Source organism: Thermobia domestica, chromosome 9 (genome assembly GCF_964235325.1).
Source record: "Thermobia domestica chromosome 9, izTheDome1.hap1.1, whole genome shotgun sequence".
NCBI classification, from domain to species: domain Eukaryota; kingdom Metazoa; phylum Arthropoda; class Insecta; order Zygentoma; family Lepismatidae; genus Thermobia; species Thermobia domestica.
In genome coordinates this window covers 8821004-8840115 of record NC_137462.1, presented here as the reverse complement: position 1 = coordinate 8840115, position 19112 = coordinate 8821004, and the positions used below count along the sequence as shown (strand labels likewise).

Genomic DNA, 19112 nt, shown 5'->3' with positions numbered 1-19112 from the left:
AAAAAATGGTAAAATGCGTTTGCATGTCAGTGTTTCTGTGTGTATTATTCACAGCACGACACATCCTGACAATAAGAAATCGCACACCAGACCCTGTCGAACATGCCTGGCATAACAATGCCAGTTGTTGGCTACTTATTTCACTGATGATGAATCAATAGTACGCATATTTCATGACCATTCCAACATCATTAGTCAGTGCTTTGTGCATGTTTCAGTTTAAGCTTCCGCTTGTTTTGTACAATCACCACACTGCAACTTCACCTATTTGAGATGCCAGACAAAATATATGCGGATATCCACATCACTGTAGCTTGGCCAATATCTCTTAAAAAAAAAACCTTGCGGATGGTTGTAGAAAAATAAGATTATTTTTTTTCCTGGTTATTCTTCGAAGGACTATTAATTATTTATTCCTTGTAATATAAGTGTTAGATTGTATCATAGGTTTCACAAAACTACAAAGGGTGAAGTTACAATTATTACTGTAGAATGTATTTCTGGGTACAGAAATGAAATCTTTCAGTGCAACGTCCCACGTTTGTCATTTAAGCTAAGAAAGACGGATGATTAAGGTAAGTGAATGATGATGGGAGAATAGGTAGAATGAGAATGTAGAAGGAAACGCGAGTACTCCGAGAAAACCCAAGGACACGATGTTGTCTATCACAAACTTATCTGGCTGGGGGTCGAATCAGGGACCCCACGCACCAAAGGTAAGCGCTCTACTACTGAGCCACCATGTCCCCCTATCCAGTGTTCGAAGTAGGGGGAAAAGCAGAAGTGGTATGTTTTATTTCGATTTTGACTCGACATACCAGTTATTTAAATGTTGAAATACAGTGAAGGTATGTTGTCTAAAAGATTGCATTTCAATTTACATAATTACTAAACACCATTGGAAAGTTTCTCTGTAGTTACGGGAGGAAAGGACTCGTAGAGGTTTTATCCTCCTCAACAACTCTCTGAAGAAAAAAAAAATATCCCCTTATGTTGCATTATAGAGAATTATTCACGAGAACGCTCAAAAACCGAGTTTTTATATTAACAATTTCCTGCGGAAAAATTGCCGGACTCCCCACTCGACTGAGAGGTATTGCAAACCCCCGAAAGATCCGCCCATGCTCAAAACACAACATTCATATGCATTAAGGCAAGAAGACACACACATACATAAGAAATATCAAACTATAAACTAGATTAACTTCTTTGAAGACACCTCATTTTAAAACAAAAAGTAGGAAAGATAAAAATGTCGATGTTAATCTAGAAATTAGTTCTACTTAAGAAATAAAATCTTTTTACGTGCAAAGCTATTCGTTAATTGCTGTGTATAAAAATGGGCTTATTAAAGGTATCTAGCATCTACTCTCCAGTGGCGGTATATCTTGTTCACTGAAAAAACAGAGGTTGTATGCCTTCATCATGGAAAAAAAAAAGTGGTATGGCATACCACCGCATACCGTATCACTTCGACCACTGCTCCTATTCTGACAACAGAATTGTTCTGCAACAAATAAGCTTCTATATATTTGTGGAAGTGATATTTAATCAACGCAAACCTCTCTCTATGACCGTTCAAACAAAGATGGCTGGGCAATTACTTCTAAACAATACTGTACTTTATACCAAAATTACAATATCAAACTTCTCAAATTCTTTTTTATTACGAAATTTTATCTAGTACTGTAATATTTATAAATTTTCTGATTTACTTTCGGGGGAACACATTAAGCTGCTGTTAACACTAACAAATGAACTTAAAAATAAAAGACATTAGATGTTTTCAACTGTTTATTAAATGTAAATTTTACAATCCCTGTACAAGCTCCCTCCAATTAAAAAGAAAGGAAAAAAAAAATATATTACACGTACTTCAATAAATCCTTGACCTTCCATCAATTGCCTAATAGTTTGAAAACAATTAAATGTATGCAGTGTTCTTTCTGGGTCCGAGGCTTTCCCAGAAAATACCTTTTCAAAAGTGTTTGCATACACAATCTCTTATTTTTTTTTTTCTTAAAATACAATGTTTATTCTGAAATAGTTATTTGTATACATTTAACTATCTCCCAAGAAACGCCATTGTTTTCAGAAAACAGAAAAAAAAATCTACGGTCAATCTATTCATTAAACAGGACTAGATAATGAAGCACGAAAAAGTGCAAAGTTATGAAACACGTAGCAAGAGAATTTTTTTAAACCAATTATCAGTCACAAAAAAAGAAATATTGAAACTTTTAAATTAAAAATAATAATAATAATAATAAAACTTTATAATTTTAAAAAGCAAAAAAGAATATGTGCAAAAGAATTTGTTTTTCATTTTTGTCACTGTTTTAAGGCGACAAATCGTGCTCAAAGCAAAACAGAAAATAGAATTAAAAAAAAAAAGAAAGAAAGAAAAAGAAAATAGCACCAAAGATTTCATCCTTGATAAGAAGGTACTACTTTAACTACGTTCACTTTTTTTTTTAATTGGCCTGGTAGTAGTACGGCTACCAAAAAAAAAAAAAAAAACTATAATTACAAGTTAGAATGCTTACATAAATATCACAGACATTTTTTTGTTTTTTTCTTTCTTTATTTATTTATTTCATAAATATTTATATATATTTACACAAATAAAGTTCAATAATTCTCTTTATTGTTGCTGCATAGGGAGGATAAAGTTTCTGCATATTCGTTTCCATCACAACCCATGGTAATTATGTATTATTTGTGATATTACCATCATCAAAGAAGCAGTTCAAATCATTCAGTTACGCTTACTGATGATTCACAAATTAGGAAACAAAAACACATCAGCTTGCGTTTTGTATTGATATATCGAAATAGGAATACGAAGTACGAAAAAAAAAAATCGCAATACAGTATATTTATCTGTAATATGTACGAGGATTATCCAATATGTAAGTAACAAGATTTTAGTAGAGTTTTTTTTAAGAGTCAAATATTTTCCCTACTCGAATCCAGTCGCAGTATCATCCTTTATTATATAATATTTTAAATATTTCAATCGGAACAAAATATCACTACACTCCTAGCCTTTTTTTTTTGTCTTTTTTCTTCTTTTTCTCATTTTTAGTATTTTTATTTTGATGAAATATGAACATCTAAAAGTTGGTTATAAGGTATACACATGATTACCTTCGACACTTTTGTAAAGCTTATTAAATTACTTCAGACAAATCAAAAACTTTTTTTTTTTTTTTCATTAAAAAAAATCAAGAATTCTCAGTAAATGTGAAAACTTGTAGTAAGAGAAAAAAAATTAAATGAACTGATAATATTAAAGAACAACCCACTACTTTTAGCAATAATGAAAAGTTATGCAACATAATAGCATAATTTCCTTATTTATTGGATCAAAATTAAGACATTGCCAACATCAGATAATTTACCTATTTCCCTGTTTTGTTGTTTTTAACAATTAAACCAGACATTTTTATGTCTTTAATCAAAAAAAAAATCTTCAACGTCTTATTTTCCTGTGCAAGCCATTGCCGTTTGGAAAAGCAGTACCTTCTGTTTTTGTTTCTTCTTCTTCTTTCCAGGAACAGGTGCGATATCTGGAACAAAAGCAGAAATATTTTGAGTTTAACGTCCCACAGTTATGCCGGCTAGGCTAAAGGAAACGGTGATGATGAGAAATGAATGAAATGGTGGAATGAAGAAAGTGGAAAGAAACGGAACAACCCCGAGAAAATCCACACACACGGTGTTTGTTCACCACAAAGCTCACTTGGCGCAAGCTGGGATCGAACCAAGGACTCCGTGCACCAGAGGTATTAGGGTAAGGGAGACTATGATTGATGCAAATGAATGATAATGGAACAATTGGCGGTATGAGAAAATGGGAGGAAACGGGAGTACCGAGAGGAAACTCGCGAGCACGATGTTGTCCACCACAAACTTACTTGGCCAGGGATCGAACCAGGGGAAAACGCTCTACCACTGAGCCACCGTGCCCTCATCTGGAACAAAGATCCTCTTAACATATATACGCCATAACTGCATAGAACACAAGGGTCATTGAAGTTATTAAAAATAGATTACTTAGCTCTCAAACGTCGACTCGTCCTCAGAACGTACACAGGATGAGAGAAAGGTTCAATCTTGTGTTACTCTTAATCATTTTGAACATTATCACACGAGAAAGCATAATCAGATCTATATCGGAATAGGGTTACAACAGAAAAGAAAATTAAAAGAGGACCAAGAAATCTTCTACAAATACAGCTGGTGGATGATAGATATTAAGTAAAGCTGAACTGAAATAGCTAATGTAATGTTAAGTAAAAAAAAGTAGTGTATACAGAAAAATCTCGAAACTGGGTCGGTAAAAAAATAGTGAGCGAAAAAAATAAAAACATAAAATGTAATGTATTGTTGGGAGCAGTTAATGGTTACATCAGAAAATGTTAAGAATTGGAGCGCACACTTTTTGAATAAAAGTTGCAAGGTTTATATCATTAGTCTGTTTATCAAATACAGATAAGAAATTTTACTTCAGCTAAGTTCGGAGGAATTGTCCTTAGTAGATTTATGGAAGTGAGATAAAAAGTAATTAAAGAAAGTATAAGAGAATCTTTGTGACTAAGCGTAAAAGTAGCTGAATAAAGTATTTTCATGAATTCGTATACATTCAGTGGCATATTTCGGAAGTACCATAATAGCAATAGAAGAACTTGTTACACGAACCAGAAGCTTTGAAATTAAATGAAATCTTGAGTTTTACGTCTCACGGCTATGCCGTCTAGGCTAAAGGAGACGATAATGAGAAATGAATGAAATGGTGTAATGAAGAAGGTAAAAAGCCGGAGAACCCTGAGAAAACTCACGCACACGGTGTTTGCCCACCACAAAGTATACTTGGCGCGAGCTGGAATCGAACAAGGGACCCCACGCATAAGATGTGAACGCTCTACCACTGAGCCACCGCGCCCCCACGAACAAGAAGTTAATATCTTATTTATATAACAGCATATTACACTAGTTAACAAATTTAAACTTTTTGTTTGTTACATGAGAAAAATCACCTGATCTTAAAGGAACTTTTTGCGCTGAATTCGAATATGCACTCGGTTTCTCTCCATCACTTACAGTTTTCCCGTAACAGAGGGATTTTCGGGAAATTCCCTCAAAAATTTCCCTTTTTCAGATATTTTATTCCCCTAGCTCCTGTCCCCTTACATATAGTAACATAGAAATTATACCTAAGTAAGGAGTGCGATTTAAGTTAAGGTTACTGGCAAAAAGCACGCATAAAACAAAAACCACTCGTTCGATCTCAATGAAAGTTTCACCCTTTGCTTGTCATAGTATGTCACGAGTGTATGCTAAGTGTGAGCACTTAAACATAAACGGGAAGCGAATTACAGCCGAACAGGGCAAGGCTGTCTGCGAGCGGCTTATCCAATGCTACGAGAACCAGTTCACATGTGATTTTACGGCTGCTTTAAACCATTTTAAGTGTGAGTACATAGAATGTTGACAAATTATGTGGAGACTTGTGAAGCATCACGAAAGAAGAAATCTGGTCGCTCAATTTCAAAATGTAAACAAAAAGTGAGAAGTTCGATTAGACGAGAACTCTTGAAGAACCCTAACTTGTCAAATCGTTTTTTAGGATGAAAATATCAAATTTCTGAATTCAGTGCAAGGAAGATCAAGAAAGAATACGGATTCAAGGTTAAAACATGTAAAAGTTCACCATTTTATACAGACGAACAGAAGAAGCGCGCTAAGATCAATTGCCGCAAACTCTCCGACAAGAAGTTCGCGAACAAGATTGTGATCATGGATGATGAAATTTACTGTTACCAAAACTTAGCGTTCACACCTGTTCCCAAGTATGTATGGTACATTGGTAAACGTCAAGTTAATCCTAGCAAGTTCGTGAAACCTAAAGACAGGTATGCGAAAAAGTTTTTGACCTGGCAAGCGATCGCGGCAAACGGTAAAATTTCATCTGCTCTTGTTCGAAGTGGGACAATCAACGGTGACCAGTATTTAGAATACATTGAAAAGGTTTTGTTTATATGGATACAAAAATAGTTCACCGGACATGACATTGTGTTTTAGCTTGATATGGCATACTCTCATTATGTGAAAAAAGTGCGAGACGCGCTTACTGATGCTGGTATTGGGTTTGTCGGTAAAAACGAGAGCGCGCCAGAACTTCCTCAGGATAGAAACATTGAGCAATTTTGGGCTCTAGTTAAACACGAAATGGCTAAAAAGCTTACTTGCATCAAGGATGTGAGAGAGATGCAAAACAAAGTGGTCGGAAGTATCAAAAGAAGTGGCAAAAAGTAGTGGACAAGCGCTTTTCCAGAAGTTCCGGTTCTAGCTTCGAGAAATCGGCCGCAAGGGTGTCTACAGCGTCAAATAGTAAACTACTTCTTTTTTCAGATATCATTTGTTTATTATATTAAAATGTGTTGTGATTTCTCAAGAAATAAAAAAGTTATTACAAAAATTCAAAGTTCCCTTAACTTAAATCGCACTCCTTATACCTTGATTTATATTTAATAAACCCTAAAAGTTTCGTAAAAATCGCTTTGTTCTTTCTAGAGAAATAAATATATTTGTATGTATACTGTGTGCACTGTTTATTGCACCTGATAGTAATGCTTTCAGATCTCCTGAGTTGGGGTAAAAACGATTTGCTTTATTACTACAAACACAGACATAAAAATGAATATTTACAATAGTCAACAACACACTTTTATTGCTCTCGGTAAATTAGAAACGTGTATAAAAATAGAATGTACTTCCAACGTATATTTTTTTTAAACGTACAGTATATGTATATCTTAATACATATATATACAATTCTCCAAGTTTTTTCGTTTTGTTCATGAAATGGTTATCAATATTTGTTATCAAATGTAACAGAATGCAAAAGAAAGAAAGAATGGAATACAGACTCATTGTTGACAACAATGAACTAATGCAGTCTGAATTTTCCACTACGGTATCGTTTCCCCCCTCCCCCCGCGTATTTCTTTCTTTCTTGTGTTCTCGACACCTGGTGAGGGAGTTTTGTACATTTTTATATTGACGTGTGGTTTAACACTACTTCACTTTCAAAGTTGTCTTTGCTGCTAAGAGTGCTTTCATGTTTGATCTTAACGGCATTATACCCAACTAAGACCAGAAGTTTAGTTTGTGATCAGTACAATGTCGTCAAGAGGACGGCGTTCGTGTGTTAACTCACCAAATAGTTTTTGTTATGTGTGTGGCCAGTTTGTAGTTAAAGGACAGTGTAGACCCATTACGCCATCGGTGAAACTAGCATATTATATATATATTTCGGATGTCGTGTGGGAGATCAGGACAAAACTTGGGCACCCAACATAATTTGTGCGTCGTGCTACGTCACTTTACTTGCATGGGCCAAAGGGAAACGGAGGTTCATGAAATTTTCTGTACCAATGGTGTGGAGAGAACCCACCAACCATCTGGATGATTGTTATTTTTGTCTCACAGTAGTTAAGGGACATTCTAAAAAAAGCAAATACACAATAAGTTATCCCAACGTTAAATCCGCAATTAGACCTATTCCGCACGGGGATGAACTTCCACTTCCCGAGCCCCCTACCAACTGGGAAGAGATATGGCCAAAAGACTCTGATGATGATCATGACCTTGATGAACCATCGACATCAACACGTACATCCAAGGATCCAACGTTCATCCCTGACTGTGTTCGCGAGCCACATTTCATCCGGCAATGTGAACTTAATGACCTAGTCCGTGATTTGCACCTGACAAAACAAGAGGCGAAACTTCTGGGATCAAGGCTCCAGCAGTGGAACTTATTGGATGCAGAAACGAACATATCAGTGTACAGAAAAAGGCATGTTCAATTTTCAAGCTATTTCTCAATGCAAGATAATGTGTGCGTATGTACGGATATAAATGGGTTGATGGCGGAGCTAGGAATTCCTTACGTTCCAGAAGAATGGAGGTTATTTATCGACGCGTCAAAGGTCAGCCTTAAAGCTGTCCTTTTACATAATGGAAATAAAAAACCTTCTATACCACTTGCGCACTCAGTGAAGATTAAGGAATCCTATGACACCATGTCAACTTTGCTAAATCTTATAAATTACAAGGACCATTGTTGGCAAATATGTTGTGATCTCAAGGTAGTTGGTATTTTATTAGGACTGCAGTGCGGTTACACGAAGTACCAATGTTTTTTATGTTTATGGGATAGCCGAGCTGATGACAAACATTATGAAGTGAAGGAATGGGAACCTAGAGTGAATTACGTACCTGGAGAATGCAACGTCAAATACGCTCCTTTGGTAGATCCTAATAAGATATTACTACCGCCATTTCATATCAAGTTAGGACTTATGAAAAACTTTGTCAAAGCCATGGACACATCTGGTGAAGGTTTCAAGTATTTGCGAGATAAGTTCCCTAACCTGAGTGATGCTAAGATTTCAGCGGGAGTGTTTATTGGTCCCCAAATTAGGAAATTAATGCTTGATGATAGCTTTGACAGCAAGTTAAACAGTGCTGAGCTAGCTGCCTGGACAGCATTTAAGTGTGTTGTGCGCAACTTTCTGGGCAATAACAAAGCTGAGAGTTACACAGAAATCGTACAGGACATGATACAGAAATACAAAGAGTTGGGTTATAGGATGTCTTTAAAAATCCACTTTTTGCACTCCCACCTCAGCTTCTTTCCTGCTAACCTAGGTGCTCTCAGCGACGAACAGGGGGAAAGATTCCACCAAGATATAATGGCAATGGAGAAAAGGTACCAGGGACGATGGGATCCTTCAATGATGGGGGACTATTGTTGGGGTCTTGTTAGAGAATGCAACATTTCTTACAAAAGAAGGAAGTAGTGTACGTTTTTGTAACCCAATGGAAGTTTCATATATTGTGAAAGTTTTGATTGTCTTTTCATGACCTTTTGGTACATTTGTATTATTGTTTATTGTAAATTGTCACACTTGTAAATTATATTGTATTATATTTTATATATGTGTTTGTGGTAATAAAGCAAAACGTTTTACCTCAACTTAAGAGATCTGAAAGCATTACTATAAGGTGCAATAAACAGTACACACAGTATACATACAAACATATTTATTTCTCTAGAAAGAATAAAGCGATTATTACGAAACTTGGAGGGTTTGTTAAATATGAATCAAAGTATACTTAGGTATAATTTCTATGTTAGTATATGCAAGGAGACAAGATCTTGGGGTGTAAAATAAACGAAAAGGGAAATTTTTGAGGGATTTTCACGAAAATCCCTCTGTTACGGGAAAATCGTACGTGATAGAGAAAAACCGAGTGCATATTCGAATTCAGCGCAAAAAGTTCCTTTAAGAACAGGTATTTCCTTTTATGTAACAAAATCTTTGTTAACTAGTGTTATATATGGTATATACAGAGTGTCCATAAAAATACTATCATACTTTAAATTGGTATTACGTCACTTTGGATAATTGTATTTAAATGAAATTTTTTGCATTTGAAAGAAAACCTTAAATGTTTTTTGGCTATACCTCATAGACATTGATGTGGGCCCCACGAGTGGCGACGAAGACATCAAGACGATATTTCCATTTACGCTACACACGCTCCAATATTTCTAATGAAATTGATTGGATGGTCGAACTGATACGAACTTGCACTTCTTGCAACTTTTGAGGCAATGAGGGTACACAGACACAATCCTTTACGTAACACCATAAAAAGAAATTACAGCCCTTCAAATCAAGCGACCTCGGCGGCCACTTGTAGAAGATATTATCATAATTTGCGGCACGTCCAATCCATCTTCATGGAAGCCGCTCATTTAGATGTTCTCGAACACGTAAATGCCAGTGAGGAGATGCTCCATCTTGTTGGAAAATAAAGTCACTGCCTGCTTCTTATTCCAATTGTGGAAATAACCAATTAGTGAGCACAAAAAAACACCGAGCAAATTTACTTTTTCTCTGTTTGATCTCCGTCCATTATTGACACTGTTGTCCATTGTTGACATGCACAACAATATTTTTGAGTTTTTCTTTCAAATGTGACCAATTTCATTTAAATACGATTATCCAAAGCGATGTTATATCACTTTAAAATATGATAGTATTTTTATAGACACGCTGTATATTCATATTGTTTTATTCTCCCCGTTGAAACTAGCTCTATTTTCACATTGATCTGCCTACATCCTTTTCCGTTCTAATATTTAAAATAACTAGACAATGACAGGATCGAATACATCTCTTTGTTTCTCTTTAGAATTCATTTCTCTTCTCTCTGCATCTCGTTGATGAACCTTCAGAAGCAAAGCGTCAATTTGGTTTCTTCAGTCACAGCGGTAAGACTCTCAGGAAGTCACATCGATTAATCTTATATTTTTTATCGCTACAAAGTGAAAACTTACCCAAGCATTAATTCTTGTATACAGGAAATTCTGATTTGTAATTCTATAGCTGTATTGAAAAAAAAAAAAAAAAAAAAAAAACTTCTCTCAAGAACCGCCATTGCTTTAGCCCATTTGTGTTCTAAATATCGGGTCATTCCACATCACCTCATCCACACCCCTGCACCCGACCATCTCAGAATTAAATGAAAATTGGTAGACTGATAGATTGTTGGATCCTGATTCCAACGAGCCCAACGGTTTTGAAATCCGTCCACTGGTTCAAAAGTTATTAGCTTTTGAAATTTAAGCTTCAACTGCAAAAAAGCAGCCGCGAATCGCGTTTTTTGCTTCAAGGTCATAGAGGAAAATGGGTGTAATTTCCTTTGTAATAAAGATAGAGCCATGATTTTTTTTTTTTAAATTTTGAACTCATGTAATTTACTTTCAGGTAAAAAAAAGATTGAGGTGTAATTCCTTCAATGGAATTTATTATGAGTGCTAATGCACAAAAAAAGGAGATTTGAAAAAGACTAACGTTTTTTAATCTTTAAGTTCCCATAACTCATGAGCCCACTTCCACTTTTTATGAATTTTTTTTAAAAGATAGCTGACATGTACAATAATCTCAATGAAAAAAATTGATGGGATCTCTAAAGGAACACACACAAAAAAATAAAAACTGAAAATTCCTTATTTTTTTATAATGAGATGAATATAGGCCTAGTTAATTAACGTAAAATAGGCCTAAATACCACATTGCTTGTTAATAATGCATTAAAAATAGTACTAAATGTTCTTAGCAATGTCCACTACTTACACATCACACTGCAAGAAACTTGTAACAAAAACACATAAATGTTGCAAAAAAAAAAAAAAAAAAAAAAAAAAAAGAGTTTAAAGTGTAGGCTACTTACACTCTAATGCCTTTGCACATATTCTGCCCATTTTTTGATGGGATCTCTAAAGGAACACACAGAAAAAAATAAAATTCTCTAAATTCAGAATTCCAATCAGAGAAAAGCCAATAGCATACAAAATCCTTACAATTTTTGCTACCAAAACAGCATGTTTGCAATGTGTGTGAAGAAAATGTTAGAACATGTCTTAAAGAGGTTCCATTAGGAGAACTGTTCTCCAGGAATAGATCCCAAATAAAGAAATATGGTGTTAGAAATTAAGCTTATGGGATGTAAATCAATGCTAGACCACCAGTATTATTAATTCATTATTTAAAGCACAACTATTTTAAAAATTCATATTCAGTAAATTCATCATCATCATCATAGGTATTCTGCCTTTATTGGCAGGTCACTTGCCGCAGCTGTGAAACTTCCATGCTCCACGGTCCTCCGCTAACCTCTTCGTCTTCGCGTATGATCTTTGTTTTAATATCATCCATTAATTGTAGTCTTCTTCGCCCCCTCCCTCTCTTTCCCGCCACCATACCTTCTAGGACGTCCCTCATGATACAATCTCTTCTTTGGCAATGTCCCAACCAGTTTCTCTTCCTCTTCCTAATACTATCTAAAAGTGTTCTTTTCTCACCCACCACTTCTAACACTCTCTCATTGGTTTTCCGCTCGACCCAACTAATTCTTTCCATTCTTCTCCACACCCACATTTCGAAGGCTTCCAGTCGATTTTCGTCACCTTTACGTAATGTCCACGTTTCCGCCCCATACAGTACAACACTCCACACGAAGCACTTTATGAGTCTTTTTCTCAACTTTTTATTCAAGGTCCCACAAAACAGACTTTTCTTCCTACTAAAGGCTTCTTTCGCCATTCCTATCCTTGTTTTTATTTCACGTTCGCACTTCATGTTATTACTAAGAATACTACCCAGATATCGAAAACTATTCACTTGTTCTATTTTCTCCCCTCCTACTTTTATATTTGACACAGACCCCTTTGTTCCAATAACCATGGTTTTTCTCTTTCTAACATTTATTTTTATCCCATATTACTCTACACACTCTACACACATGCGTTACTTATTACAAAGAAGACGGAACTCTCAAACACAAGAATATCTCCATTCTCAGCGATAATTTGGAACATGATGTTCCAATGGTCTTCGAGACACAACGGCTACTCTCAGTGTATATCAGAAATGAACTTCCCAAAGTGGTGGAAGTTGAGTACCGGTATTTTACAGACGGTTGTGCGGGTCAGTATAAGAACTGCAAATCGTTCTTGAATCTGTGCCATCATGAGGAAGACTTTAATTTGAAAGCAAAGTGGTCATTCTTCGCAACAAGCCATGGCAAATCGCCTTGCGATGGCATTGGAGGAACTATCAAGCGCTCTGTCACAAAAGCAAGTCTACAAAGGACTGTAAGTGGACATATCATGAATACAACAGCCATGTATGAATACTGTCGAGATCACATAAAAGGTGTTCTGTTTTATTACGTAGCAAAAGAAGATATGCCTCCCATTCGAGAAAAACTGAAGAAGAGATTCACGGCAGCAAGAACAATTCTTGGCACTAGAAGTCTGCACTATTTTCAACACATTTCAGAGATGAAGATAGGTGCTAAAATGTTAAGCAGTGATGAGAATTTCAGTGTTACATCCAGTTTTACATTGTCAGTAGACCTTCCTATGCCAACAGTGTCAGTGAATAGCTATTGCGCATGTGTTTATATGGGTAATTGGTTTATTGGAATCATAACAAAAGTTCAGGAAGATGATGGAGATGCTGATGTCCTGTTCATGCACCCTCATGGGCCATCTCCTTCTTTTTACTGGCCGTCAAATTCGGACTCATGGCCTGTACCTTTCACCAACATATTAACACCTGTGGATATCACTACCATTATAGGAAGAACATATAAGTTGTCAGATACTTTCAGTAAATTAGTGAGAAAAAAAAAAAAAAAAAGGCAGAATATGTGCAAAGGCATTAGAGTGTAAGTAGCCTACACTTTGAACATTTTTTTTTTTTAGCAATATTTATGTGTTTCTGTTACAAGTTTCTTGCAGTGTGATGTGTAAGTAGTGGACATTGCTAAGAACATTTAGTACTATTTTTAATGCATTATTAACAAGCAATGTGGTATTTAGGCCTATTTTACGTTAATTAACTAGGCCTATATTCATCTCATTATAAAAAAATAAGGAATTTTCAGTTTTTATTTTTTTCTGTGTGTTCCTTTAGAGATCCCATCAATTTTTTTCATTGAGATTATTGTACATGTTGTCAGCTATCTTTTAAAAAAAATTCATAAAAATTGGAAGTGGGGCTCATGAGTTATGGGAACTTAAAGATTAAAAAACGTTAGTCTTTTTCAAATCTCCTTTTTTTTGTGCATTAGCACTCATAATAAATTCCATTGAAGGAATTACACCTCAATCTTTTTTTTTTTTTTTTTTTTTTTTTTTTTTTTACCTGAAAGTAAATTACATGAGTTCAAAATTTAAAAAAAAAAAAAAATCATGGCTCTATCTTTATTACAAAGGAAGTTATACCCATTTTCCTCTATGACCTTGAAGCAAAAAATGCGATTCGTGACTACTTTTTTGCAGTTTAAGCTTAAATTTCAAAAGCTAATAACTTTTGAACCAGTGGACGGATTTCAAAACCGTTGGACTCGTTGGAATCAGGATCCAACAATCTATCAGTCTACCAATTTTCATTTAATTCTGAGATGGTCGGGTGCAGAATGCCTGTTTCTGTGGATGATTTGATATGGAATGACCCTATCTATATTTACACTCCTTTGTTTTAACTGCAAAATAAGCAAAAATGTCTACTTAAAATTAACTTTTATAAATACAAATAAATTTTCATGAAACAGAGGTATTTTCATTCTTAGTGCTACGAATCCACCGACAGTATTATGTTTATCTTCCTAGTGGCAGAAGAGAGGTGAAAACTGCAACGTTTAATATTCCGTGAGCTTAACTGGCCTCGCTCTCTTGTACCACTCAATGATACACGAAGACATATAGTGACGAACTGTGAAAGGTCTATGTATTATAGTGCACTCAATTAGAAATTTCAATTCCAAACTCATCATAACGGTCTCCTTAACGGATTCTCTTAGCAATAGTCGTCCCTCTACATCAAGGTCAGAGGAAAACGTCAGATTGGTACAGACGTTAATAGCAAGTCCTACCAAAATCCGGATTGGTCTACAATAAAGCTGAAAGTTTTGTCTATGGAAGCCGCATTACTGTAAAGACTATAACTTACACGAATGGAACACGAGATCACATTGGGTAGATAGACTGGCCACGGTTACTCGAGAACATCAGTTGATTAGACGAGGTAGGTTAAACAGAAGTGGGGGTAATTCACCACCATTGTTATTACTGGGCACGAGAGGATCCAGAAGTAACTGCACTTAGCATTCGGCACGGTCAGACTTCCTGTGTAAATCAGTAACGGCTAATCTCTTTATATATAGAAATCTTGAGTGACTGATCACCACCAGGCCAAACCGCTTAAGCTAGAACCTTAAAATTTGTAAAGTGCATATGATTTGTGATGTAAGGTATTACTAAGGACGGATTTCTGGAAATTCGACGGGGAAGGGGGGAAATAGGGGTGGCAATTATAATAGTAAAATGTTTATTCTTCGAATCTGTGAAAGACAGACATATGAAGTTGGGTATATTGACTGTCCGTTTGATATAATGATGAGACACATATTTCACAGTTTTTTGCCACTTCCCCTAGAAGGGAAGAAAATAAAACGGCACGGTTACAATTCTTATTACAGGACATATTGGATGACAATATCTCAAAATCCCGTAAGATTCGAGACATATTAGGATATAAAATTTGGTATAAGAACTTTTTATTCAAAACAGATGGGCATATGCCGCAATTACCGTTCGGCACAGCACTTATAGAAATTCCGCTTTTAACGAGAGAAGAGTGCAATTTCTCGTCTTTCTCAATATATAAAAATGACTTCGAGAATGTGTCTCATCATTCGAGGAAGACCATTTGAAATAAATTTTTGAACAAAGCACTTGGCTCGAAACGGGTTTTATGATTTAATTTTGATTGAAATGTATTCTACGGGGAAAAGAGATTTAAATTTTGAGCAAAGAATAATCCCATAAAAGTATTCTTGTCGTGCGAAGAAAGGAAGCAAAGGCTGAAATATGAGGTGCGAGGCCGTAGGCCAAGTAAACGTGGAGTCACGGGGGAAAAGTCGCCGGCTAGCTGAAGGCTAGTCCCGAATACTTGTAGAAGTTCGTGAACAATGTTGATACTTATGTGGAATTGGGATTTTATTTACAAATTTAAACATTTATTTTAAAATTCCCATCAACAGTTACTTTTTTTTTTTTTTTTTTTTTTTTTTTAAGTTCAAAGCAATTTTCAATGTTATGAGGCACTTTCAGTCCTCACCCTTGTATTCACAACTATCAGCAGTAAGTTAATGTTACAACACATTTGGAACCTGTTGTGAATTTCAATTCAATTACTACTGTGGACTTGGAATGTCAAAATGGAATTATCCGCTTGTTAAATTGTTCAGAGAAGTAGGAAAAGAATGTCTACATATGTGAATTATGTTATTTGTCTCCATAACTTCCGTGTCATGTAGAAGCCAGGCCCGTATCCAGGGGGTTCTAGAAGGCCACCCCCCTAAAGTTTTCACGGTAGACTGGCAAATGAACTATAATTTGGTTGCATCGGCCCCCTCCCTAACTTCAGCCCCCCCCCCAAACATTTTTGGGCTGGCTACAGGCCTGTGTAGAACTGTGTATGTAACGAAGTGTAAGAACTACCAAGTTACTTATACTGATGATCGTATTTCTCTCAAACACATTTTTCTGCACATATCGAGATTTTGATACCACAGGTTAATACTTTTCCACGTTTGAGTACTCTCTCTTGCGTGGTATATAAACCGAGGACTTCCTAGTTTCATTCGATTCGGTCTCTAATATAGTCACCCGTAACTAGCAGATCAACATCTTAATCTTTCAAAGATAAACAGCCGAGTCCGCAACTCTCACTCTGATCTTAACCTATTCAGTGACAAGTAACACTCTCAATTAGAATCTATCCTCATTCTAAATCGCACTGGATAAGTGGTGAATCCAGCGGATACATCAACAGCAGGTTAGTGAAAGAGAAATATGTTCCTTGCATATACAAATTCACTATACTACAGTAAACACTACATTCCTTAAATGTTCAATGAAAGATTATTAAACTCAAATATTAAACATATTTCTGTGTCAAACTATTCATTTCTATGTAGAGTTTCAATCCATTACCAATACAAGATTGATAAAATACGTGTGTTTTTATGGCACTGAATATTGTAGTATTTAAACTCCCCCTTCATCCCTATAAAATCATCTCCGAACGACTTGTAACAGGGAAAATTTGCTCAATATGTGTATATACGAACTAAAAGAAAAACTTCACACTCAGTTACCCAATTATGATATGGTGTATCAAGCCTCCTCAAAGTGCTCTACGTTCGACATTATCAATAAATCTTCATACCATGTTCGGGAAAACTTTCGGTTAAAATGCAGGAATTTCCCTCCAAATCAGAACTTAAGCAAATGTGAAATTTATCAAGTCTTTTAATCTTTCATCACGCAACGTCCCTTTTCGAAGTCAAGACTATTAAAGATGTACCGTAAGTTATCTACAGTGCTCCACCAAGAACCAAACAAAAACACTTGACCATTGGGGAAGCTCCATTGTGTAAAGCTACATGAAATATAACCTCACCTGCATATTCATCTTTGCCTGAAGCAGCTTTCTCAAGTGCCACTGCAATTGCATCACCAAAACTGTCACTGAATTTCGGTGCAGGAACATAACCTTCTGGTTCTGGCTCACTATCAGAGTGATGGCTAACGCGTTTTCCACAGCCAGCAGTAGGCGTCGGTGCCTTCTCAACGGGCGAAGCTTTGGGCCAGTTGGTTGGTAGCTTGCTCTTTCCCTCTCGAAGCATCTGCAACAAAGATAATTTGTCATATCACATATACAAACCAAGTCTTTCGCACATTCAGGTTTTGATTATTTTATACTTATTTTCTAATGAAAAATGTCTGTCACAAAATAAGATAAAAATCTAGTTTGCTCTCCACTTTGGTTGATATTATTACACAATATATTAAATGAACACCGCAAAATCATAAGGATAATACAGAATAGGCCATATTGATGAGACATTTAAAATGCATTTGTGAAGCATGTTGAACAAGAGTTATTACCAACTATGTGAAATATAATGCCGAAGAACAGAAGTTTTCAACTGTGTTCAGTATTTGAAGATTACATCCCTTAGGTGGGCATCATCTTGACGAGACCTAAGCCCTAACAATCATGTTGAGCACAGGAATTGCTGCTATCTCCCTTCGAATTTGTCCTTCAGTTCATTGATGGTAATGGGCTTTGTGGTGTACACTTTCTCCTTTAGATAACCCCACAGATTCGGTGGAGTTAGCTCGAGGGATTTGGGTGGCCAGTGGATATAACCGAATCTGGAGATGTATAGTGTCCCGGAAGCGTTGTCAAAAGCCTGACAATGACACATACTGAAGTATGACTAGTCCATATGTTCCTTAGATCAAGCCGTCTCATCTCGTTCCCAATAAAATAGGGAGCTATTACAGAGGCATTACTCACTGTATACCATAGAATAACCTTCGCACAATGAGGAATGAAGAGTGTGCGGTAATTCTAATACACGAAGTTGGCAAATGTTTAAGAGTTTCACTCACCCGCCACCTTCGGCACTAGTTGTAGGTAAACATAAATAGCAACTCATTTGGAAAATTGATCTCGCGAAGAAGTCCGCTCAGTTATTCGATTTCTGTGGGCGAAACACGTAATCGTGGCTGAAATTCACCGGCAGCTGGTAGAGGCTTACAGAAAGACTGTGATGTCTCGTCAGCATGTCGCATAATGGTGTCGAACGTTTGTGACTGGTACAGAAAACGTCATCGACAAGGAGCGCAGCGGCCGACCCAGGACGGCATCAACAGATTTGAACACAGCTCGAGTGGAGGAGCTGATCTAGGACAACAGGAGGATTACTTTCACCTGCTCTCGCGCTTGAAGGAGCACGTAGGAGGCCGTCGCTTCGTTTCAGACGAGGAGGTGAAACACTTCTTGACAACGTGGCTGAACACGAGAAAACAGGATTTTACCAGCAGGGAATCTTCAAACTGATCCCACGATGTGATAGGTACCTCAACCGATATGTAGACTATGTCGAAAAACAACCTAATGTCTGTACTATCTGTTGGCTGTATAGGTTGTATGAAATAATATATACATGTTTGATTGTAGGCCTGGTAACCTTACTTTCTGATCAATCCTCACTTTCTAGTAGTGAAGCCTGTGGAAAATATATATTTGGGTAAACCAAGACAGCGGGTGGGTAAGTACCAAGCAGGATCTTACGGAGGTAAGTAATAATAATAAATTCTGTCAGGTTTGGCTTGGCACTAGCTGCGATAATCTTTAAGGTCGGTGTAAAGGGACAAGTTTCGCCGATATATGTCACTACAGTCTTCGTCTCTCTCATTTTTTACCTTTTACGAAAATTTACAATTTCTCTTACAAATCTCAATCTAGAGACTTCAAATTTTTAGAGAAGGAACTTCATAACCTATCGAAGGCAACAACCCATGCCGAATTTTTATTTAGAATTTTCTTCATTGTTGAAACAGTTCCATTGCTAAAAGTTTGGATATCCATTTCAACAATCAA

General features: G+C 36.2%; 1 protein-coding gene across 1 annotated transcript in view; it reads right to left on the bottom strand.

Annotated features, from left to right (window-relative positions):
• Nucleotides 1–2391: 2391 nt before the first annotated feature.
• The window catches only part of LOC145694393 (E3 ubiquitin-protein ligase RNF10), a 75866-nt gene continuing 59145 nt past the window's right edge, over nucleotides 2392–19112 (bottom strand). The window contains exons 14-15 of the mRNA XM_081770568.1: nucleotides 17121–17346; nucleotides 2392–3572 (exon numbers count right to left, since the gene is read on the bottom strand). Coding sequence (XP_081626694.1) covers nucleotides 3484–3572; nucleotides 17121–17346 — 315 coding nt within the window. The 3' untranslated portion in view covers nucleotides 2392–3483. The remainder of the gene's footprint in view (nucleotides 3573–17120; nucleotides 17347–19112) is intronic.